At 34.6% G+C, this 25,869-nt stretch overlaps 1 protein-coding gene across 1 annotated transcript; it reads right to left on the minus strand.

Moving 5' to 3' along the window:
* Positions 1-853: 853 nt before the first annotated feature.
* LOC125057850 (low-density lipoprotein receptor-related protein 6) lies at positions 854-25,034 on the minus strand. Its single transcript, XM_047661768.1, has 24 exons — positions 24,730-25,034; positions 24,430-24,653; positions 24,146-24,336; positions 23,584-23,874; positions 22,886-23,070; positions 21,855-22,084; positions 21,247-21,426; positions 20,074-20,307; positions 19,473-19,614; positions 18,481-18,645; positions 17,941-18,085; positions 16,731-16,858; positions 16,111-16,264; positions 14,768-15,042; positions 13,452-13,685; positions 11,885-12,023; positions 10,779-11,054; positions 9,190-9,372; positions 7,580-7,751; positions 5,148-5,344; positions 4,081-4,239; positions 3,345-3,456; positions 1,786-1,991; positions 854-1,224 (listed from the first exon to the last, which is right to left on the minus strand). Exons 1-24 carry the CDS (start codon positions 24,818-24,820, stop codon positions 981-983), a joined length of 4,557 nt encoding a protein of 1,518 aa, XP_047517724.1. The 5' UTR covers positions 24,821-25,034; the 3' UTR covers positions 854-980.
* Between the last annotated feature and the right edge of the window lie 835 nt (positions 25,035-25,869).

The following is a 25,869-nucleotide window of genomic DNA, read 5'->3' on the forward strand; positions in this document are numbered from 1 at the left end:
TAAAACTTTAATTTACTAAAGTCGACGCATTTTAAACTGAGTCGGGCAATAAATATCACTGAAAGTATGAATGTGCACCTGCGCACGCGCTCTGACTCCTGATTAGTCGTTACGAGTACGGGTTGTTGTTTCTCTATAAAAATAGGATTTTTTTATGTTTTTATTACATTCCGCTTCGTTACGCAAAACGCACATTAGAGAATTTATTGTGCAACGTGGTTTTGACGAAATTAAATGGTGACATTTATCTTACAAATTAAAAACTTTTATGTATAGCGAAAAATTATTTCTATTAATACTTAACATAAATATATCGATCGTACCTATCCCGTTATCGATATGCACCTCTACAATTCTTACGCACATCAATTCACCTCTCCATAAGACCTATAAGTGCGAACGAGACAGACAGATATTTATCACCCGAAGCCTCAGTTCATAATGCGACTACAGTACCCAGATACTCGGCTAGCTTCGGCTTCGTATAGCGCCGTCTCTGTCTCCTAATAGATACCGGACTGTTAGTTTCGTGTGTTTCGTGTGACAGAGATGACGCTCTACAAAGCGGGTTTCTCTTTCTAAGGGAGCGTTCAAGTATTACGTCACGTCACAATTTTTGGAGATTATTGACCCCCCCTCTCCCCCGGTGTAACGCGCCGTAACGTTTTTCTGTACCCAAGTATAGTAAAACGTTTCGTGACCACCTAGTGACTCTTTATACCTAAAAGTTACCATTATGTGGTGTAAAGTACTGGAAAGTCGAATATTAACACTAGTCGAAATATTAACACTAACGCGTAATTCAATCGCATATAACACCACCACCACCCCCCCCCCCCCCTAAAATATTCGTTACGTAATACATACTTGAACGCTCCCTTAAAAGCACGATGCGACTTATAAATGGCCTGGTACTATACTATAGATGTGTATTCATACGTACGTTCATTTAACCAACTCTCTTCATATAACCTTACGTATCAGTAGAGCAGAGGTGCAGGCGAGGGTGGTGGGGCCCTAGAGGCGGGTTCCGGTTCGGACTCACAGGCGTCAGTGGAGGCGGGGGTCGGAGGCGGGGGGCGGTTGGAGGCCCGGTAATGGCGGTAGGGCCTCCGCCTGCCACTGGCCGTGGCCGGACTGGGAGGTGGGTTGGCGGTGGGACGCGGGTACCGTCCACAGAGGCTGTCCGACGCTGATGCTGAACCGGTCGCGCTGTCTATGTTGCTGTAATACATTTATAGAAACAGTTAAATAAAAAATCCGACATTTTATTTGGACGTTTTCAGACACAAATCAACAATTTATAGCATTGAAGAAAAGTAAAAACGCTTTTTATTGATATTTTGAAAATTAACCTATTGCCGTTTTGATAATTAATTTATAAAACTAAGTAATGACGTCAAGTTTTAATTAACAAATAAAAAATACGGGTTTATATGTTACTTTTTAATGCCACATAATAAAAATAAAAATTATCAATGTTATTTAGGGTAGGGAAACCCCTTATCACTTAGGGGTTTGATAAATAGATAGTAGCATAAAAAATTTCGTAACAATCGGTGTAGCCGTTTCGGGAGGTAAGGAACGAACATTGTGACACAAAATTTTTATATATTACTTATAAACACCACTCATATAGTGCCATAGCTAAATAATAATGCAATATTAAGTTCAGAAATAGCTTATTTTGTCTTAAATGTGAATTATGATCGTATCTTTTTAATATCAGTTATGAATAAAAACGTTTGTTTCGGATTTTTATATTTTAAAATTAAGCATACTCACTCAGAAGATGGCAACGATACCCTATTCCTTCCATAGTCTGGTGGTTTCGTGTACACCAGCGGTGTGACTGGCGCGGGTAAGCGTCGCGGTGGCGCGGACCGGCAACGTCGCACTGCGGCCGCCGCACCCACGAGCGCTGCACAGGCCCCGCCCACCGCACACCATACGGCTACGGAGTGCCATTGACGGCCTGTTGCGCTTACCATCTGGAAAGTTAAGACATATAATTCTATATCTAATATATAAAATTCTCGTGTCACAGTTTTCGTTGCCATACTCCTCCGAAACGGCTTAACCGATTTTGATGAAATTTTTTGTGCTTATCCGGTATCTATGAGAATCGGCCAACATCTATTTTTCATCTCCCTAAATTTTTTTTAAATTTTTTAGACAAAATTTTTAATTTCTATTTTTTATGATACAACATTAAAAAATACATGCAACCCCTAATTTTCACCGCTCTACGATCAACCCCTATTTTTTATTATAAATGATATACATGGCGAAACGACGTTTGCCAGGTCAGCTAGTAATATATAAAATTCTCGTGTCGCGGTGTTTGTGGTAAAACTCCTCCGAAACGGCTCGACCGATTCTCATGAAATTTTGTGTGCATATTGGGTATGTCTGAGAATCGGACAACATCTATTTTTCATCCCCCTAAATGTTAAGGGTAGTCCACCCCTAATTTTTTTTTTTTTTTAATTTTAGATAAAAAAATTATTCTTTATTTTTTATGATACAGCATTAAAAAATACATACAACCCCTAATTTTCACCCCTCTACGATCAACCCCTATTTTTTATTATAAATGATATACATGGCAAAACGACGTTTGCCGGATCAGCTAGTTATTCATATAAATTTACAGATTATATTGAATACATGTATTGCTAGATTAATTTCATTAACTAGCTTTTGATTCAAAACGCCAACGCGATCTCGCTAAGTCACCGTTTACGTAGGCCGTTTTTGATGTGAAACATCTATAGCCGCACGTAAAACCGATTTCTGGCGTGGCGACACATGCCGTGGCGACGCGTCGCCACGCTATATGATGGTATATATATATACAGTCTATATGCAGTAGTGTGTACGGTGTATGTATTTCGAAGTCACTGAATAAAGTAGTCACGATTTGAAATAAATTCGTAAATATTTGTATATAATGAAAATAAATGTTTATTCAATAAATAATCATCGTTGTCTGGAAAAAAATCGTAATATTTTATTTTATCATGACGACATATTTAGTTCCTATCACAATCTGTTCTTTTCTGCATATAACTTTTACAAAATAATGTCGATGTTTCACATCTGCCAGGCGTCCCGTGACGGCTCACATTTTTTAATTTGTTTTGATTTTCATTGTATTTAATTATTTTTATTATTACTTTGTAGGTTAAGAAAATTGTAAATACTGTAACTTGATTGTATATTTTTATTAATTATATTTTTTATTATATACTATTATTTTATTATATAATAACCTAACCTAACCGAACAATAATAATAATAATAAAACAAATGTTTAAGGAAATAAATCAATGTAAACTCACTGTATCCTTTTGTATATATCCACAGGCAGAAGGTGCTTCATCTGATCCGTCCTCACAATGCGCATGTCCATCGCAGAGTAGACTCGAAGACAGGCATAGACGGTCGTCACATCTATATAATATTATTATTCTTAATCTGTGTGGCTTAAAGGGGCTTTTGTTATTACTTAAAGGGCTCTTTTATCAAACCATAAAGAACCTTAACCTTATCCTATCCTGATCAATCGTGACTTGTATAAATCTTATGTTTCCTTTTACTCACTATTTGCTGTCCATGTATTTGTAAGATTAGCTTTTAAGTTTTTAGTCTGTTGTTAATATTTTTTTTTTGTATGACTTTAGATTAAGGTACTATGTATATATATATATTTTTTTTTTATATAACATTTGTTTCTGCACTTCTCGCACGCATAATGTTTCTTTTTTTTTAGTTTTTCTCTTTAACTAGGGTTGCCTGGAAGAGATCGCTTATTAGCGATAAGGCCGCCCGTTGCATCCCTTATAATTTTTTTGTAATGTGTTTCATTCTTTGTTTTTTGCAACGAAGTGTAAATAAATTAAAAATAAATAAATAAATAAAAAAAACATTTTTTTAAGTTGAGATGAGAGTAAGCGCGAATTTCCAAAATGTCAAAATCCACCGCTTTTCTAGGAAACCTAAGCTTTATAAACAGTACAGTAATAACAGTTTAATAGTAAATTTCCTTTAGAAATAAATTATTCAATAAAAAAATACCTGAAAGCATCGGGCAACGGCATGGCTTGGCAAAAGGCACCCGTGGGGCAGGCCCCCAGCGATGGACCGCAAGACCCGTCCGCGCATCTAACGCCACCTGCGCACGCGTCACACGAACGCTCGTCCGAGCCATCCGGGCAATCCGGTTGACCGTCGCATCTGTGAGGAATAATAATAAATCTTTACACTTTCCCTTCTTTAAAATGCACTAAAAGCAATAGTATAGTTAAACTAAAAAGGTTATACTAAAAAATTAAAAAAAAAACCAATGGCGGAGCAACCTTTTTAGGATTTTTGTATCTGTTTCATGATCATTTGTCAATCTAATAGGCAAATAGGTGATCAGTCTCCTGTGTCCAACACAGCCGTCGACTTTTTGGGTCTAACGAATGTTAAATGCGCACATAAAGTCCATTGGTGCACAGCCGGGGATCGAACCTACGACCTCAAGTATGAGAGTCGCAAGCTGAAGCAATAAGTCTAACCATGCTCTAAAGAATCAAATACCTGGCAAAATTACGAGTCAGGTAAGAGTACATTATAGTACCGAGGAATTTGTGGACACACATACATACACTTACGTAAGTTAGCACAGTTGCTATGTAGCAATTGTATTATAGATTCATCATCCTTAAATATTATTCAATACTAAAATGTCAGTCTGAAAATATTATTTTTGAAAGTCGGGTAAATATATAATATAACCAGTCCTTGATTTTAAAAAGGATTATTTTTGGTTTAACTACACATTTAATAAAAAACTTCTCGCCTCTTTCTGTCAATTTACGCTGTGATTTTTGTAAATAACAGGGGGCAAACGGGCAAGAGGCCCACCTGATTTTAAGTAATACCGCCGTCCATGGACACTCAAAATGCCAAAACGCTCGCACGTGCGTTGCCGGCCTTAAGAATTGGAACGCTCTTTTCCTGGAGGACCCTAAGTCGAATTGGTTCGGAAATACTTCAGTTGACAGGTAGTTCCACATAGTGGTGGCGCAACAACTGCCTTAAGAAACCGATGATGAAAAGGGGCCGATGACCCGCATTACGTTGAAATTAAGACTCACTTCCACAACATAGGTATACAGGGTGCGTTTGTATCTTCGGTAATATCACCCTGGCCGCATAAAAATTGCCCTTTGGCGCAGGATGCCTTTGGCGGATGAGCGCAATGAAGGCCACACCCACAAACACCACCAGCGCCACACGACCCAGGAGCGGACCCGCAAGACCCACCACCGAAACATGGGTGGTCGCGAACGACCTGAAATTAAGGCTAAGATTTTAGTTAAATAAAAAAAAACACGCGTTAGTTATACTTCTATGGCGTAACAACATTCATATACAAAAAACCCAAGATGCACAGTCTCGAATAAAAGTAACGCTCGAAAGTGTCCCGAAACACTATTTCTGTCTCTTTCTATAAGTTACAAGCATGTATTATTGCAAAATCAACCTTACGCGAATTGTTTAAGGTTGTTATTACAACGCAGTGTACTTAAAGCAATAAAATTTTACGACCGACCGTGGTCGGTAGGACAAGGTATTGAGTGGAGTCGAACATGACTTTTTTATTTACAACTATTTAACATAATTTTAAATTTATCCCACGTTTCGCGTGCTTTACAGCGTGTGTGGTCACGGTGACTGAAGACAAAAGGTGTTGGATGTTAAATAGTTGTAAATTTATAATAATACATAACTTTAATCCGGTTAAAAAGGTTTTTCTTTAAATTAAAAAAAATTATAAATTGGCTACCTCCTAACCTACACTTTATATAGCGTAAATATATTTGTCAAAAACTACACACACTACACTGTCAAAAGTTCAAAAGTACATAAATTTATTTATAAAAAAAAACACAAATAAATAACATCGACTCCACTTATTAGAACAGGGTCATTTTTATAATGCGACTAAAATAAAAAGAAGACTGTAATGCGTTGTTCTAACACTGAACAAGCAGCCATTGAAGTTGGCCGTATAGAAGTTTGTGCGTTGAATGAAGTTTTTAGAAAAAAATAAATAAAAATCACACATTGCTTGTTATAATTAGTCATAAAAACAACAAAAACTAATCAATAAGGTTTTTACTTACCGAAAATACGATATCCCATCCTTTTTTAGCCTTCTTGACGTTATATTTTTACAATTTCTCACAAAACACTTTGGCATTTTTAACATCTGCTCCCAGAGGCGAGCGACGCGAGACTATTTGAAATGAGCGCACAATTTAGAATGTTGCGCTCATTTTTTGAGGACGTTTTTTAGACGTTGATTGTGCATCTTGGGTTTTTTGTATATCAATGCGTAACAAGTTATAAATCTCATCAAAAATTTTATTCTACGTTTGTAGAAAAACCGACACTAATAATAGAAAAAAATTACAGTAAGTTTCACTTCAAAAAAACTTTCTTTATAATATTACTACATTGCAGTCTATCATACTTATGCTCATAGAAATGCGTGGATATCACAAAAACTACTGAACCAATATTAATAAAACTATGTAACACACACTCCCACATACACACACACACCCTCACATACGCCCATACAACTTTACTTGTGCTATTTTGTACTAACTTCTAATTAGTTGACTGTTTTTTTTTCTCTTTAAGTAACATGTTAATTTGTTTGCCTACCTATATATGTATGTACTTTTTGTAAACACTCAATATGACTTTGCTGTGGAGTGGAAGCCTGGTTATCCATATCACAGGTTCTTGCCTAGTTTGGAAACCAGTCTCCCAATGCTTTTTCAATTGTTATCTTATTGTTGTAAATGTTATATGGGAGAAAATAAAAGTTATTCTTATTCTTATGTCTGTTATAGGTCGGTTATCGAAAGCTGGCGCGTTCACAGTACTCACACAAATGCAATTTCACTATACAGTATGTTTAAAAATATGACTTTTTTGCCAAACTATATATTTTAGTCTACTCTGGTTTTAGTAAGGTTGGGTGGGTTGTAAATAAATAAAAATGTGTCAAATACATATAAATATTATGTGCATACGAGGGTGGATCCAAAAGTTCTAAGCCCGACCAAGAACGTATAAGAGTAGTTTGTGTAAATAATTTTTCATTTTTCGACATAAGCTCCATCTAGCTCAACACACTTCACTTTTACTTCACTAACTATTCTTTCAATACTTCTCTTAGAAACCCCAGTCGCATCTGATGTCAAATTTAATATAACATTTTTATTAAGATGTTTAAAATAATAATAAAAATATCAAACAGTAAAGATCATCATAAACAGTATCAAAAGAAAAACAATAACTGTCTCTTTTATACTCATAAGCTTGACCGAGCGCGAGAGAGACGGACAGTCTTTTCATGATGTCTTTGTGATTGTATTTCAGTTTGACATCACGTCTCGCGCTTATTCACAGACACTACACAAGCACAAAGTGTATATGTGTTGAAGCCGCCAGCTTTAGATAACATACCTATACCTAAGTTGGCATGAATATAAAATCCATAAAGACCTACCCTATGAACAGTCTTCGAAGCCAGCATCTTAGAAATATGTTGTACGGGCGAAGCTGGCGCGTCCCGCCGATGTAAGGGGACTCGCATTAATGGTCGTTCGCCTCCTCCCAAGTAAAGTGACCCACTATACGCCGCTAGAGATCCCACCCAGCCACCTTGCCATACTATACGTCTGAAATAAAAAAAAACTAAATCAATATACAGTGTAATCTCCATTTCGACAAATCCCCTAAAGCGTCGAAATCACTTGGCTTTGGTTGTTCACCGAGACCACGCACGCTGTAAAGCACGCGAAACGTCGGTTAAATTTAAAATTATGTAAAATAATTGTACATTTGTAATAAAACATAACTTCAAATCCGGTAAAAAAGTGTTTTTCAATAAAAGACAATACTATTGTTTAGCTTGTCAATGTTATACTCTACATATGCAATACATCCAGTCTCAATAACGACAACAATGAAATACTAAAAAGTACTTTTTAAATTGCCGAAATTAGTTAAAACTGCGGAGCTGTGTACGTTGTTTTGTTGCTTTATTGTTCTAGCGAGAAATAAACTCGACCCTCGGTACTCGTCATACGTACCGAACTATCCAAGAAATCCGTTCCTTTTTCTACGTATTGCTCATGCTTGCATTTTTTTTTCTTTCTTTTGGCAGGAGGCTCACCTGATGTTAAGTGATACCGCCCCCATGAACACTCGCACTGCCAGAAGGCTCGCAAGCGCGCTGCCGGCCTCTTAAGAATTGGTACGCTCTTTTCTTGAAGGACCCTAATATGAATTGGTTCGGAAATACTTCAGTGGGCAGCTGGTTCCACATAGTGGTGGTGCGCGACAGAAATCGCCCTAAGAAACGCTCAGTTGTGGAACGATGGACGACAAGGATACGGATGGTATTTTGTATTCTGCTTCGACATCCAATTATGAAGCTCTGGTGCTGTTATTAATCCAGTTGTTCGGATCCTCTGAACACTCTTCATGGTAAATGTGTTAGAAGATGCAGAGCTACCCCACATCTCTACGCAACGCCAAGGGCTCAAGCAGGTCGAAAAGGGATTAGTCGTCGAAGCTTCGAAACGCTCTGTGTTAAATACGGTCTAGTTTTTGAAGTTATACTTCTTTAGGCACGTTATGAAAAATTGATGAGAGTGAAATTTTATGATGCGCGCGCACCGTGACACAAAATTAACAGAATTAATGTGAAAACCCACGGAAGATGCTACGGCATTGGACATAATTTAAAAACAACATTCGAATAATAATACAATTTATGTTACACTTAATGTAAGAGAACAATAATAAATATTTATTTTATTTAATTTTTCAAATGTAAACTGAACTTTATTGACTATAATGACTCCTTATTTAATTGTAATTAATTATTTGCATGCAATCAAAAACTATTTTTAATAATGCCAAAGAAGTATAACTTCTTACGCGCTTACATAAGTACACGCACCCTTTTTATTTTTTTATACAGCATACGAAAAAACATACAACCCCTAATTTTCACCTCTTTTTATTGAACTAAAACAATGTTTCCTAGAAATAATATACATGGCAAAACGTTTGTCGGGTCAGCTAGTTTATTATATTAGTTTATTTTACCTGTTAGAAGTATCGAGATCCACGGCGTGTATTTGTCTAGCAACAGCCCAATACACGGTGCCCGTTGTTTCGTCCAGGGCTAAAGCGGTGACGTTGGTTACGCGAGCGAGCTCAACCTGCGACGTACCGTCTACGCTCGAACGTATAATCGCACCTAAACCCGCGTCGCTCCATATAAGTATCCTTAAAACAATATCATTATTCAAATATTATGTCCAATGTTAAATTGCAGTACTAGTGAATATCTTTATATATATAAATCTACTGTACGTGTGTGTCAGTGAACTCCTCTTAAACGGCTGGACCGATTTCAATGAATTTTCTTGTATGCGTTTGGGTGGCACCCTGGATGGTTTAGATTCACAAATCAGCCCGGCAGATGGAGCTGCAGTCGGTATTTTCATACTTTGTTTATGTTAGCGGAGTGTAATTGAATACCATTTATTTGTTGAAAAAGGTTTATTGTTTAAATATAACAGAGATTACGATAGGTACAATCAGTTAATCAAAAATCATCAAAAGGAAGTAACTAAGTATAGAGAATAAACCAACCACAGACTATACAACGCACCAATTTTATTTTTATCAGTTTAATATCCTAATCGCTTGGAATATCATGCAGGACAACGTCTGTCGGTTCCGCTAGTTATTTATAAAATATTCAACGCCATTAACTAACCTAACTAACTAACTATTGCATGTCTGCATTATTAACAAATAAATAAAATAACAAATCAATGGCGCTACAACCTTTTAGGTCTGGGCCTCAGATTTCTATCTGTTTCATGATTAAGCAATCTAATAGGCAAGTAGGTAGCACTCCTGAGCTGACACACGCCGTCGACTTTTTGGGTCTATGGCAAGCCGGTTTCCTCACGATGTTTTCTTGGCCGTTCGAGCGAATGTTAGATGCGCATATAGACAGAAAGTCCATTGGTGCACAACCGGGGATCGAACCTACGCGACCCCAGGGATGAGAGTCGCACGCTGAAGCCACTAGGTCAACACTGCTCCATTATTAACAAAGCAAATAAGAGCTTCAAAAAGTTCGACATTCATTTGTTTTAAATTTAAAAAAACAACAAGTAAGACTAAGCTATGCCAAGCAAAACATGTGTCGTTTAAATCAGATCTATAATATGTCGTAGCCAACTAGCTAAATAAGCCGTTCAATTATCAGCCTAGCCTTTTAACTAAACAGCGCCGTTTAACTAGCGGCCTGAATCTTGGATCGATGACGTTTCATTACTTGCCTAGCGTTATTTAAATTTAGTTCCACCGTATGCCACTCTCAAACTCTCGAAACTCTTCAAACTATCAATATGGCGTCGGCGTCGTTTGAAATAGTCGTCGTAATAACTTGAATATTACTTGTACATTTTAGTTAACAATTAATAAATAATAAAAATAATGTTCTACATTAGGGTTGCCTGGAAGAAATCGCTTGTTTGCTATAAGGCCGCTCGTTGCCTTATAGCTTTTGTAACCTGTTTTTTTATTTTGTTATGTGTATGTTTTCTTTTTTTATATTTCTTTTTTGTATAAGATAATAAAGACTAAAAAAATAAATAAATATCTTTGGTCCTTACCTTTTGGTCTGATGAAAAGCCAAAAGTCTGGGCATCATTTTCTCTCCCCGTACCACTACACCCGTGGAAGAATTATTTTCTATAGACGTTGCGTTTATAGAGTTCGTGTCTAGGCAGGTCCAATATAACGCTCTTCCCAGGACATCTAGGACCATGTGGAATGGCCTAGACAGACCCGTGATTACAACTGTCGAGTCAGTGACAGCTGACGTGGTCGAATATGAGATGGGTACCCGCCGTATAGAATGGCTTTCGTCGTCCATCCAATATAGGTATCTTAAACAATTTTAGTGGTAAAAGTTATTATATCTACTAAATTGTCTTGTGGTTTCTCATAATCTAAGGTCGTAGGTTCGAACCCCGCCTGTGCAATAGATGTCTATGAGAGCATTTAACACTGGTTCAGACGCTTAAAACATCGGAAGAAAACTAGCTTGAGCCAAAAAGTCCACGGTCGACGTGTGTCAGGCACAGAAGGCTGATCACCCACTTGGTTATTATAAACTTAGCGCTAAGTATGTTCAAATTAAATTCAAAAATCATTTATTCATATAGGTAACAAGATATAGGTTCAAACACCTATGAACGTCAAAAAATAAAAATATATGAAATGCTTCTAATTTTACATTCACTGCCAGTTCTTTAATCAAGGGCGTAGAATGGAAGAGAATAACTGGCAATAAACTCTCCGCCACTCTTTTTAATCGCCACTCTTTTTTTATGACTTCCATTTGTCAAAAACGTTCTGAATTTTAACAAATGAGAGTCTCAAGTTTCGACTCTGAATGTTTAAAATCTATTATTAATAAAAATAAAGTAAAAATAAAAATCATTTAATTCAGACCATTAAAAAGTTCATATATTGGTAGTATATTGTTATTAATGCCTTAAGCTATCTCTGGACTCTGATTTTGTTTTATTTGATAATTTGTATTTTTATAGCCAAAATGCGCCTGACATGTCGTCGATTTTTTAAAACAACTGTTTTAATGCCTTTACCGTAGAGACAAGTGCAGCCGTGATTCGAACACACGGGATAGTGAAAACAAAAATATGACAAAACACAACAAATGTCTTTTAAATACATACACATATATTTTATTTACCTCTCGACAGGATCATATTCAACCCCCTTCACACTTTTCAATCCAGTAAGGGGTATGAAGGCGTCGTTACATTCACCATTCGCAATTAAAATTCGACCAACTGCATTCTTCTGGGCGAATAGAAGAAACTCTTCTGGTTCTGTAAACATCAAATTCGAGTAATCATCAAAGGTAAGACACGTTCTTAGTAGGGCCGCACACCAGGCATACATTTGTTATTTACGGTATTTACGTCGCCACAATCGTTGCGCTACAATTGTATGCATATACAAATGTATTGTATATGCGCACATCGGAAGCACAGTTGTAGCGTGGCACCGCTTTGAGAATGTCGACATCATCGTCTGATGACGAAGATTTCTTGATGTGGCGATTAATGAGAAAAAAAAGACGTTATTGGGTTCATCCGTTTAATCAAGATTGCACAATGTACGGGAATTTCAAAATTTCGCTTTATCTAAATCTTAGATTACTATAATCATTGAGCGTGTGATTGTATAATACAGGGTTTTTTTCAACCTCTGCAATAAACTCAACGTAAAATTCAATGTTGTCTTTCATTTTTGCAAACCAACGCGACACAAAAAACGAACGTGTTCGATCTTGAATTCGTGTAGCGCGGACAACGTCTCGCCACAAAGTGCGCCCGCCACAAATGTTTCCTCGGTGTGCGTGCTCACGTACAAATGTATGGGGGCGATAAATGTGTCGCGTTTCAAATGTAGCGCCACAATTATCTAGTTACAAATGTATGGCTGGTGTGCGGCCTGCTTAGTTCATAAAAATGTGCAACGTTGGTCTTTTGTCTCTTTCTGTCAAATTGAGTTTATGCTATAATAAAGAGAGACAGTAGAGTACTTCAGTTAAATCGGTGGAATTGAATTGATTTTTTTAGTACTATGTAATAGAAAAGTGTAAAGTTAAGTCAGTAGTTAAAAAAAAACTATATTAACATACATTTATATAAAGACTTACTTTCTTTAAGAAAGTGAAAATAATAAAATCACACACTCACACCCTACACGTATTCTCTGTGTATATATTAACGTTTAGTATGTGAACCTTTAGATTGGCGTTTTTTTTTAATTTGTATTACAGTTAAGTTCAGGATTTCTAAATAAATAAATGTCGTATCAACGGTAACAGATGTATTGAACAAAACAAAACAAATCCAAAACATAATTTGCAAAAATCTTAAAAAACTAAAAAAATAAGCACATCGAATGAATTTTTACCACTTTAAACACACACACACTTATTACACCCCAACACATTGAGCATTCCCACACACACAAACAGTCATATTAATATGTAGGGTATCTTCCTAGTATATACAGTGCGATCTGATTTGCCTATATAATATATAAAAATTGTTATGGATTATTAATAAAAAGTTACATAAATAAAAACACTTTTCCGGAATTTATTTTAAAAACCAAAATTTTAACAGGCTTTATTAAGGCAATTTTCAAATCAAAGCAAGATTAAAACGAAAATTATTTGTATATAATATAATGTACCTTACAAATCAATAAAACAATTACAATTCAAGACAATTTAAACTCACCCGAACATGTAATATTGTCTCTATTGAGCCGGAAATGCGCTGGACATGCACACCGGAAGTCATTAGAGGGCAGCGGCAAACAAAGGTGTGAACATCCGCCATTGTCCACCCCGCATTGATTCGGCAAACTATCTTTTGTGCGATGGTAAATCCGCAAATCCGATATGTAGTCCAATTGTGTGTGAATCGTCTTTCTATCGGATCCATCTGTCTTTTTCGCGGATTCGATTATTCCTAGAAATAAAATAAATATGATAATAATAATTTATTTATTGCAAGAATATGGTACAAAAATTTGTAAGGTGGTACAATCGTAAGTTCGCATATTCTGCCAAACACAATGGCGCGGAAATTTTACTAAAGGAATTTTACATTATTTTTATTATTAGTCAAAGTCAATTCTTATATTATGGCTTAACATATAGGACAGGTCAAACCAATATTCCTGTATGAAGTTTGACACAGATAGCGCTCAAGACATCACAGCCGTGGAGTGAAGACTAAGAATAGTCTTCTATACGTGAGTGTAGTAGGAGGCTTACGGCCGCTTTATATACTCAATTTAATTTTTACTACTAGAGATTGATATTTCAATTATTTCTCGTAAAATACTTTTTAATAACCGATGGATCGTTTTTGTAAAATATCTTTTAATTCGATAGATGAATTTTAACATTTATCCATCTAAATTTGTGAAAATCTTGATTGGAAATTTTAGATTATAGATCGAGAATAGAAACCGGCCGTAAGGGAACATAGCATTGGGGAAAATGGCCAGCAGTGTTTTTTTTCCCATTTAACCTCAACATAAACTGGGCGTGCGAGTATAGACACCTCATACCTCCCCAAGATGAACAGTACTTCTTTCTACTTCTTTCTTCGAATTTTTTTTTCTTTTCTTTTCGCCCATGGCGCAGGCTATAGGCTTTCGACTATACCGCACAACAGTATGTACATACAGTACAACAATACGAAAGTAATAGAAACGAAAAAGAACTGAAGTCACTGACAGCAAATAGAGCGTATAAGCTTAAATAGTCATGGGCACAGTTCGTTTTAGATTCTAATAGACAAGTGCCTCTCAGCCTTCTGTGCCTGACACACGCGTTTGATGTCAAAGATATTAAGATTTCAAACCGGTTAAAATGCCGAATTCCTTACGATGTTATCGTTCACCGTACGAGCGAATGTCAAATGCGCACATAGAAAGTCCATGTGTAAAAGCCGGGGTTCGAATCTACGACCTCAAGGATGAGAGCCGCACGCTGGAGCCTGCTCTTAGAAGTAGTAGTCTATTTTAAATATAAAAAACTGACCTGTATTCCAATCACCCCAATAAACTTTATCACCATACAACGCAAGCGCATAGGGCATAGGTATATTATCAGCCAGTACTTTTCTTCCAGTACCGTTGAGGTACGCATACTCTATGGTCGGTGGGTCCAAAGCCGCCCAATAGATGGCGCGTCTTTCGTAGTCTATGGCTAGAGCGTGTACGCGTCCAACGCCCTCTATGAGAACGCTGACAGCTGAACCGTCCATTGCAGCACGCTTTATTGTCTTTGAACCGAGTTCTGACCAGTACATGTAACTAGAGAAAAAATTTAAATATGAAAAAAAAAATTATCTAGTTCATAAAATGGTCTGGGACTAGTGCTAGACAGGCTACTTCTAATTAATTTGCGATATATGTTTTAAAATAAGTGTTGTTTGATGATTTGCTATTTTAAAAGAGTACCGAGAGTTTTTTTACGCCGGCTTTTTCTCTCGACCTACACCCTCCGTCTTCTTTTCCGATGAGTAGGGATGCCTACAGATTCAAATTTAATGACGTGGAATAAGAGATACCTGTATCTTATGTTCCATAATAGAATTTTTTTTTTCTAGGGTATTTAAACCCTTCTAGAGCAAGTAATGCTAAATGGACAGCAGAACAAGAAAGAGAGCTCTCTAGGACCAATCCTAGGGTCACAAGACGGGAAGCAAACAGAAGTAGATGCCCCACTCCTACACATTATGCCTTTGAGGCCCCGGTAGAATGCAGGAACGACCCGGAACCGCTCTAATGCGACCTTGTAGGAACTAACCGAGGTGATTTAAGTGGGTATTGGTCACCCATTTTCAAGAGCAGAGACTCTGGTATAGGTGAAGTCCCACATACCCGTGCTACTTTCAGGCAGGAGATGTGCAAATGCATTTCCAATAGATATAAAAAAAGGAATATATTTAAAAGATTATTGGACTCGATAATTTACTTAAAAATTTGTCCAGGTTTGAAGCTACACAGTGAAGATTCAATAAAGCAATGGTCGCATTGTAATATGGTCATTGGATATACCAAACATAAAAAAAGGTATATATAAACACAAATATCTGTCCAAAGATTTCACATGCTGCCTGGTTTGCATGGTCACTGTTATAAGCGTAAGTTGACTATAAAAATCATTAAATTCTACATCTACACTGCCAATTTAAATACTAGCCCATTGAAATACATAACTATCCGCATGGTCACGGTTTTACATTCGTAAATTTCATTTATAATAAACTTTAATTCTACACCGAATACTCCCAATGAATAGGCTAAATTCACGAACTTTACATTCTGCATGGTCACGGCTTGGTCAAAGGTATTTATTTCTCAAATATGAATACTCACCCTTTTCTTGGATCCAGTACAATGCTTTTCGGTTTCTTTAACCCTTGCCAGATGAGCGTCCTTCTGCTGGATCCATCCAGCCTAGCCACTTCTATTCTTTGAGCCGCCGTGTCCGTCCAATATATGTTCTGACCAGACCAGTCTATTGCTAAACCTGAAATATTAATGTATTTTTAAAATAATAGTATAATGCTTAAAATAGTGCTCCTTTCATTATGGTTAACGAACTACCAAAATATTTTAACAATTAACAATGATTACGAAAAAAACTCAACGCTTTTACATTTAAGTAATGAAAAAGAATTTTTTAAAAAGCGGCTTTAATAAATTAAAACAATACTGAATTCACTGTGCAATGCCTGAGGTCGTAGGTTCGATGCCCGGCTGTAAACCAATGTACTTTATGTCTATGTACGCATTTATTACTAGCACGTACGGTGAACGAAAATATGCTGAGGAAACCGGGATAGTCTGAAATTCAAAAGTGAATGACATGTGTCAGACAGAATGCTCACCTACTTGTCTATGACATAAAAATTAACAATCAAAGGGATGTAATCTGAAAGTAAGATCCTATAGGGTTGTTGCGCCTCTGGATTATTTAATATTAAAAAAAATACCTTCCACCAACCCCATCCATTCCAGTATTTTCTCCATATTAAAGCCATTTATTGAGCAACGGTTAATTGTCTTCATTCTGCTGTCTGACCAGTATAACTTGAACCCGGACTCGTGAACTGCTAATGCACTGCGGAAATCAAAATCATTTGTGATCACACCGAGAATCGCAAACAACAAAGAATTTGTCGTTGTATAATTCGTATTTTTCAACCCTTTTCAATTCTGATATAAAACTATTTTTCAAACTTTTTCAATTCCTACACCGAAATAAATCTTTTTCAATTTCTGTATATTCAAAAATCATTTACAACATTTTTCGATCTAAGTACGTATATATTGTACGCTGTACATACGTGCTTTACGTAGTTGGTAACGTATGCGAAAGATTTTGATATTAAATACAATATAGAAAATAAGTTATAGTAACTACTATATCGGCAATGATATTTTAATTTATTCGGTACAAACGTTGTCTCTTGAACAAATTAAATACCAGAACCACTCAATGCAGTTTAAAGCGACTGTTTGAGTTGTATCATTTTAATAGTCTTTAAAAAACCAGTTAAGTTATAGTTAAGTATGTCCACCGACAGGTTTAGATGATTGAGATCAACTACCTTTGTTGATAAAGGCACCGAGGACTCATCGGATATTCCTATAATACAGTATACAGTTATCTTTAAGTCAAACCTGGATAATGGAAAACATCCAAAATCCTAAAAAAATCTTCAAATTTGAGGTTTTGGCCTCAATTAATAGAAATTTCAATCGTCTATCAGTCGAAATAATCAGTGAGTCCCCGTTTTGATACATATTTTCCCAATAAAGGATTTTAATTGGACCTTTTATATTTACATCTGTATCTCGAACATAGCAATACATATTTTATTTAAAACTTATTACGCCTAGTTCGAAGAAAAATACGTTATTTCACCTCTCTTACTTAATAAATTAGTAAGAATAAATCCTAAACCTAAGTCAACATCCTCCATAAGTCGAAATCTCTAACAGAAATTTTTCGGCGTCTCCTTTGTTCGATTTATAGGGGTTCTGCTGTATATCTATTATTATATAAGATCTATTCAATTAGAACAAATATCATTTTATACTTTTTTGTGTTAAACTAAATTAAAGTTTTAATTAAATCCACTGTTAACCCGTATTACAGTAATAATATAAAATATTGAATTAAAAATCAAATAGACATACCTGACTTCCTTCAAATCCTTGATTGGTTGAACGACATCGTTGTTATCATTTTCAATACTAATTCGTCCGATGATATTCTTCCGACTGTAGACCAAAAATGCTTCGGGCTCTATACAGTTTTTCTTATCGTTACCCAACTCTAAACCTAGAAAATATGTTTTTTATTACTTATTTGCATTCCAGGTGGCAATCATTTATTAAAATTATGGTTTCAAAAATAATTGTGAATCATTTGTAGTGATCATAAAAATTTTCATAAAATTAATTAAAGAATATAAGAAATATTCTAAATTATCAATTAAACTTTTTATGAGTATGATTCCTGTATATCCGAGCGCTAAGTGGCAACTCTGAGTTTGAATATTAGCCTAGATATAACAATGATACTAAGAACTAATAATGCCCTTTGTATATAAGGCCTCTTATCTATTAGGCCAGCGTACATAATAGTTTTTCGGACAAATCCATACTTAAATAAATAAAAATATTCGCTTAAAATTATAGACTACAAAAGTATTAATATATAAAGTCAATACTCACCCATAGGACAACTACACACATAATCTTGCGGCCTATTAAAGCAAAAATGCGAACATCCTCCATTGTTTTGCGCACACGCATTCCAACCAAGCGACTCGTTAACCCTGAACGCTTTAACGCCCATCATATTCGCCATTTGCTCAACCACTGTTTGACGTTCTAGGCCTGTAAAGTTGTATATCGAATGCAATTTTTATTTATAAAACTATTAACTCAGCATAATTGCACCGTTGTAAGTGTATTCATGTCTCTTTTCATCATAGCGTAAACACAATTTGTCAGAAAGAGACAAACTGTAACTGTGCCTCCTGCCCTGCTGTATCTATCCCATTGACATTTCGTTTGTACCACTCCCTCTAATTAGATTTTTAAATTATTGTGATATTTTTCAACAAACGAATAAAAACTGTTATTTACAAAAAAATAAAAATCGACTGGCAGCTTTTGACGTAAGAGATCCATTTTCAATATTTTTTAACACTTATTATCTACGGTCAGCTTATAACATAGGGCTTTGACAATTACATAAATATCAAGTACATATTAAATATTACACGAAACAATTACAAGACAGTGCTTAAAATTACATTTCTACCAATAGTATGAACTAATTATTATTTATTTTCCAAAATTATTTACAATAGGAAATACGTTTACCTATGTGTAACAGTAATATCTCTTTAAATTTAAATTCTCAAATTTAATAACGACTATTAGTTTGCATTAAGGGCTGAATCGCACACTTTTTTTTAAAATGTGTGGTAAGTTCCCTACTTCATCAACTTATATTTCAGATGAAATAATCTGTTATTTATTTATTTAGCAACATCAACCAGCCGACATTAAGAACAAATAAATAAATTGCATAAACTGATGCGAAGCTTCGATACCAGACGCTACAATGATATACAATTAATCTCATATAAAAGAAAAATACTAAAAAATTACAAAATACCTGTTTTTTGTTTAAAAATATCTAGTTATATAAGTACCTGTATCTTTATTGATGCGGTCCATAGTGCGCCGCTGTATATCTGTCCAATAGAGATGTTGTCCCAACAAGGTCAAACCGAATATATGCGGAATTTCACTACTATGCAGCTCACGGCGGTCGGTTCCATCCATATTAATTACCTGATGTAATTAGAATAATCATAAATTGTAACTTATCTGTGATCATTGGTTATATAACTCTATAGTATACGCTTATGTCAATGTTCATGTTGATAGTCTGTGCACTGTGCGGTGCTTTACATTTTTGCTACTAAAGTTTTATCTAACAAAATATTACTCAAATTCGTATGTATGAAATAGCGCCAATGGAAAAAGTCTGTCATTGGTCTATTGGCTCGGAATCAGCGCGCTCACCACAGATTATGTGTACTTAAATTGAATTGAAACCTCCTTGGTCAGGGCACATTGTACTTTAATAATTAAAAAAATATTTTAAAGCACTGTTTTGTTAGGAGAATAATGCTTAATTTTTTTTTTTTAAAGAAGTATGTATATAAAATATGCCAATAAAAGTCTGTAATTCATTTTATAATTAGAATATTACCGAATGAGATTATATAAAATATATTAAAAAACTACCTCAATTTTATGTGTCCTAGCATCTCCCCAATACAGCCTATTGTGTTGTGTGTCCAACGCGATTCCGTTCGGCCATGTGACTCTTTCACCCACCAGCAGCATCCTCTCACCACCGTCCAGATTCGCCCTTTCTATTTTCGGCCTCTTCTCATTCCAATCAGACCAGAACATCCACCCTGCTGTTGGATGTAACGCTATAGCACGTGGGTTGTACAGCTCATCGTAGATTATCACCTGTAATGTCATAATATTTGTACGTAAATGCTGTAATGTAAGTATTTTGACTAAGTTGGATGGATTTTAAGCTAGACAAGACCCTTGTGCGATGTCGATTAAATAAACAGTATGGGTAAGATTCTAAATCAAATACGTATCACATACGGAACGCATACATAACGCTGTCTCGACTCGGAATCTATTGAAATATTGCACAATAGTGACCTTTATCATAAACTAGCTGTACAGTTATACCCGCATTGATTTGGTAGTAGCACGATTTTCTATAGCCTAAAGCTTTTCTCGGTAAATATAATTTAATATGCAACAAAACATTTTATGAAGTGAAACTTCTTTAGGCGCAAGAGGGTAAAATTTTTACGGAACGTCACGAAGATGTGCAGCGTTTTTGTCTAAGAGAGAGAGCGATTGAGAGAGAGAACGGTGAATTACCTTATAGAAATTCTATTTTTAAAATTACAATTTCTTAAAGAGTTAAATTTAAATTATAATTTAACTTTATATTTTAATGACAATTAAATTCATTAAAATCCTAACGTGTTTTTTTCCCTCTAAGTCTCGGAAATCTAAAGTTCATAAGTGTACATTGTGTTACCTATATGAATAAATGATTTTGACTTTTATCGTATTGTAATTTCGTAAAGAACCCTTACTTTTTTTAAATATGCTATAGACTATGTTCATCAAAGATAACGTTAAAAGTTAAAGGCCTTTAGTAACTATATAATAGAATATTAAAACTATAAAACAGTGTATAAAATATAGCATGCGTAAAAAAAACATTTTTTTTTTTTTCTTTAACTCATAATTTTATTCTCATTCACTATTTTACCAATATGCGCATGCGCATGCACTTGATAACGTGTAAGATAATTTTTTATACATTCAATCATCAGATAGACAGTAAATACACAGCGTAATTTGACACAACCTTACCTTCTTAGCACTGCCATCTAATCGGGCCACAGTTATGGTATCAGAGACGGGATCAGTCCAATAAATATTCCTAGCTAAGGGATCTATTGCTATACTATCAGGTACACCATTGCTGTGAATCACAACTGACTGTTCGCTGCCATCTAAACGGCAACGCGATATTGTTGACCGAGTTTTCGACTGAAATTTATTTGAATTTATTATATTATATTATCATTGCGTTTCCTCTCATCGACAATGGGGAATGCATAGGTATTTAAATTAATAATACATCTGATAAAGTAATTAAAATATTGGAAATATTTTTTTAATTTTACTTCCACACCGATTTTACTATATAGACTCACACAAATCGGGAGGTTATTACTTTTTAAATTTTAAGATTTATTTAATTTTAAAAAAGTCTTTGTCTTGTAAAGCCTGTAGCACAATATTTTTTAATTTGTATTTGTAATTTATTTTATATTGATATATTGATTAAGATTAATATGTATACTTTTCTATTACTTTAAGCTCTTAGCAGAGGGTTGCCTGTAAAATATTAGAGAATAGTTTTCTTATGTGCAAAATATATTAAATAAACATACAATAATATTTTCAAAACTTACCACACTGTCAGCCCAGTAAATATATTCTGTTTTTGGATCAAAGTCAACTGTGACCACTCTTTTGAGGTCCTTTAATGGCATCGTGTAAGGTGTGAAGTCGGGAGAGTCAAGTGATATTTTTGAAATGATAGACCGTTGAGCAACAATCAACATTGATAGTGGGCCTTTGTTACATGTAGTATTACTGCCCTCTTTCAACTTGACTCCAGTTGGGCACGAACAGACATAGCCTAGAATATTATCAATGGTTTTAAAAAAACAATTTAACAGATAATAATTCATACATTTTTTACCATACTCTGTGACACAAAAATTAATCGCCTAGTCTGCCTAGTTCCTTTTTTCTTCTAAAAGGTGTTAAGTAAATAAAAACTTAAAGTATTATATAATAATTAAAATTAGAGTATAAATACAGTTGTTAAATTACCATAACATTTACAACTGATTTTTAATATAATATAATAAATTCAAGTAAATATTAGTTAAAAAGATTTATCTAAATATACTGCATTCACATTAATCAAAGGCAATATGTTCGAATATTTTGTCTTTCTTTATTGTTATTTCCTTAATTAATTTATATTATTTATGCTTTCAAATCAAACAATCATATACACATATGAAAATGACATGAGAACTTGAGAAATCAGGCGCTTCAGGCTTCCTCGCACTCAGGTAGCCCACAATATCACGGTACACAAATTCCGAGGGGACTTTTTGTATCAAATAAGTCGCCAAGCGTCGACGAATACAACAACAAATAAAATTCATAAATAGCAATTAAGTAGGAATATAACAAAGCAAAAGAAAATAATATTAACAATTAACAATGCAAGGTTGCTAAAGCGACTCGGCGAAAGTACTCTATGGATTTGGTGCAAATGTCCACCAAGTAATTTTTAATCATGGTATACCCGACAATTTGTTGACAGGACCACAAACAATGAGTACAAAATTAAAACTATACTTTGGATTTGAAATCTATACTTAAGGGAAACATGTTTAGACAGGTTTAGACCTAAAAAACATACCAGGCGGAGTAGGAGCTAGAAGGCACAAATGGGAACATCCTTGATTATTAATTTTGCATGGATAATCTTCTGTGGGTACAATTTGTCTTCCCTCGTTATATGCTTTAATATCCACAGGCACTGAGTCTAGTTTAACTAGCTCTTTGATTGGGCCGGTAGTACTTATATCCCATGTGTAAATAGCCCTGTATGGAAAAGTTAAGTAAACATACACAATCTCCAGTGAATAAAATAGCAATATAGCTCTACAAACTCCGAGGGTTAGATCTCAGATTTCTGTATCCATTTGATGATGAAAACAATTAATTAGGCAATGTGGAGCCTTATGTGCCTTAAGGTCTAGGGCCGTTTTCCTCATGATGCACAATGATTCAAATTAATGACCCCAGCATTGAGGGGCATATGCTCAAGTGACTATCCTGACACTGCCCTATAGACATATTAACAACACAAAATAATTTACGTGGTTTTGATCAGAGTAACATTATAGTGATTATAATATTTTAATTAATTTCTTGGGATACCGGCACTAAAGCGAGACATATTTCAGTGTCTGTTGGAATGACTTTACTTGAAGGCATACAACCCATCTAATTCTAACAACCTAAAACAACCATTGACTCTCAAGGAATCAATTTCAGGGTTGCATAAACATTAGACATAAGCATTATTAACAATTAAAAACTACATTTACTGACCATGTTTTCCAATCTGTCCAATAAAGTTTTTCATTAAACAATGTCAATGCATAAGGATAATTTAAGCCTGACTTGATAATTTTCTTCCTTTTATTGCCATCAAAATCAATAACATCAACAAATAGCAATTTGGAGTCAACCCAGTAGATTAAATTGTTGTTGTAATCCACAGTGATACCATTAGGCCAGAAAATATCTTCCTTTACAATTACTTTACGGGTGGCAGGATCACCATTCATTCCTGCTCGTTCTATTTTAGGTACCTCACCCCAATCAGTCCAAAACATCAATCTGCAATTTTTAATGTGTCATCAAGCTGTGTTTAAAATTGCTTAGTAAGAAATTTGTTGCTAAATATAACTGTATTTATGACAAAATTTGAATATGACACACCATACAGAGATTATAATTTACATTTCTTTCTTATAGTGCCTCTTCAATTACTGAAGGCAGTCATTCTTTGAAATCTCTCATTGTAATAAGCCATAACAATTATATATCTGAATAATTTACATAACATTGTTAAATAAATGTACAAACAAATTTTAAATAAAAATCATACCCTGACTTAGGAACAACAGCTATTGCAATAGCCAAGTCGACTTCAGACCAGAAAAGTACTTTTCTGTGTTTGTCATTGATACTAATCACTTCAATTCTATTTGTCTCTCCATCTGTCCAGTATATTTTATTTGTATACCAATCTATTGCAATACCTGTAGGAGTAATTAAGCCCTCTGATACTATTTTCACCTGCAATGAGTAATAAATTTAATAAGACATGGTTATCAAAAACAAAATAGTTTATTGTTTACTAAGTTTATATACATTGATTTTTTTACAAACCTTTTCTCCAGTAAAAGTATCATTATATTCCATACATTGTATCAATTCTGCATTTTGGTCCGACCAACACACAAGATTCTTTTTATGTAAGAAATCAACAGCTGATCCTTGTTCTAGGTCTTTTATTATTGGATTAGCTTTAATAAGCCGAGAAAGATTCCCAACTCTTATGTCAGCAGCAGTTGAATATAGTAATACAGGATTTGTCAATGTAGAATAAAAGCCTGGAAATATAATTTTTGAAAACAATTTTGTAATAAGAAACCTTATAGTGAAGGTTACCTATAAAAAGTTGCTTACCTTTTAATTGTAAGAACATTAATAAAGTAAATACATGTACAACATTCTGTATTATTTTGTCAGCTTGGACTATTCTTCGGCGTTTTGTCATGATGAGTAGCAAAAGGTTCGTGGTATAATGTTTCTCATGAAGTATTAAAGTGGTAGCTAATTCGGTAACAAAAAAGGCACGTATGGTAATTAATTAATTCATTGTCATACATTTAGTATAAAAATTCTTTTACAAACACTAAGTATTAGATATGTTTGATATTTTCAATATTTTGTAACACAAATATAGATAATTCACACAAGGAGGTAAAGTTTAGATACAGATTATAGATTCTTTACCGGGCGCAAATCGCAACCACAGGTAACATAAATGATTATTAAGTGCGTTTTCCAATTACAGAGCATAATGCGACTCAGTGCCGCACAATGCCGCATAATGCTGAAACTTAATTGGAACGTGAATTAGTTTTCAAATGCATCAGCAGAGTGCGCTAAGTAAGTGTTGAAAAAAAATGTTCTGAATATAGTTAGCAATCTCATTAATGTATAAATAATTTGGTTAACAATAATAATTGGTTGAAAACTTTTTAAGCTTATTTTAATAATCAAATTATTTCATTAACATTTTTTTACTGAAATAAGAGAAAACCTTTAAAGAATATAAGGTTTTAACAAGCTAAATTAACAGTAAAATATATAGTTTCATGTAAGAAGTTTACATCATTTACGTTTTGAGTAATTTTTTATTTTTTTAAATGATTTCTAAAAAAATTATATACTTTTTCAAAACCATTGCAATGTTTACAAGAGTATAATCCTGTAAAATAAATTTGTTTACAGATCCGAATTTTAAAATAAAATTGTATTCATATTTTAAATGTGGAATATAAAAAAACTATTTATACCTTCATCCATACTTATATTTAATTTTTTTTAGCAGTTTGAAATAACTTAATTTAATTTCAAAATCTACGAGGAAACAAAAGTCTTACAAATTTTTCAACAATAAATAATATTTACTAACGAAAATTTCGATAAATGCCAACTTAAAGAAAAACACTGGTAAATTTTCTGTCACTGTGTTGGTATTTATTGCGAGAAGCACGCGAGAGCATTCGTTTTGAGAGTGCTCAATTGTGCGAAGCGTTG

The sequence above is a fragment of the Pieris napi genome, chromosome 17 (assembly GCF_905475465.1).
Source record: "Pieris napi chromosome 17, ilPieNapi1.2, whole genome shotgun sequence".
Taxonomy (NCBI): domain Eukaryota; kingdom Metazoa; phylum Arthropoda; class Insecta; order Lepidoptera; family Pieridae; genus Pieris; species Pieris napi.

Excerpts from the sequence above, each read along its gene's own strand:
- LOC125057850 (XM_047661768.1), bottom strand. The coding sequence starts at position 24,820 with ATGACAAAACGCCGAAGAATAGTCCAAGCTGACAAAATAATACAGAAT. Across the intron at positions 24,654-24,729 it reads AATGTTCTTACAATTAAAAG|GCTTTTATTCTACATTGACA; the intron begins GTAAGCAACTTT and ends TTATATTTCCAG. Across the intron at positions 5,345-7,579 it reads CTTCGAAGACTGTTCATAGG|GTCGTTCGCGACCACCCATG; the intron begins GTAGGTCTTTAT and ends CCTTAATTTCAG.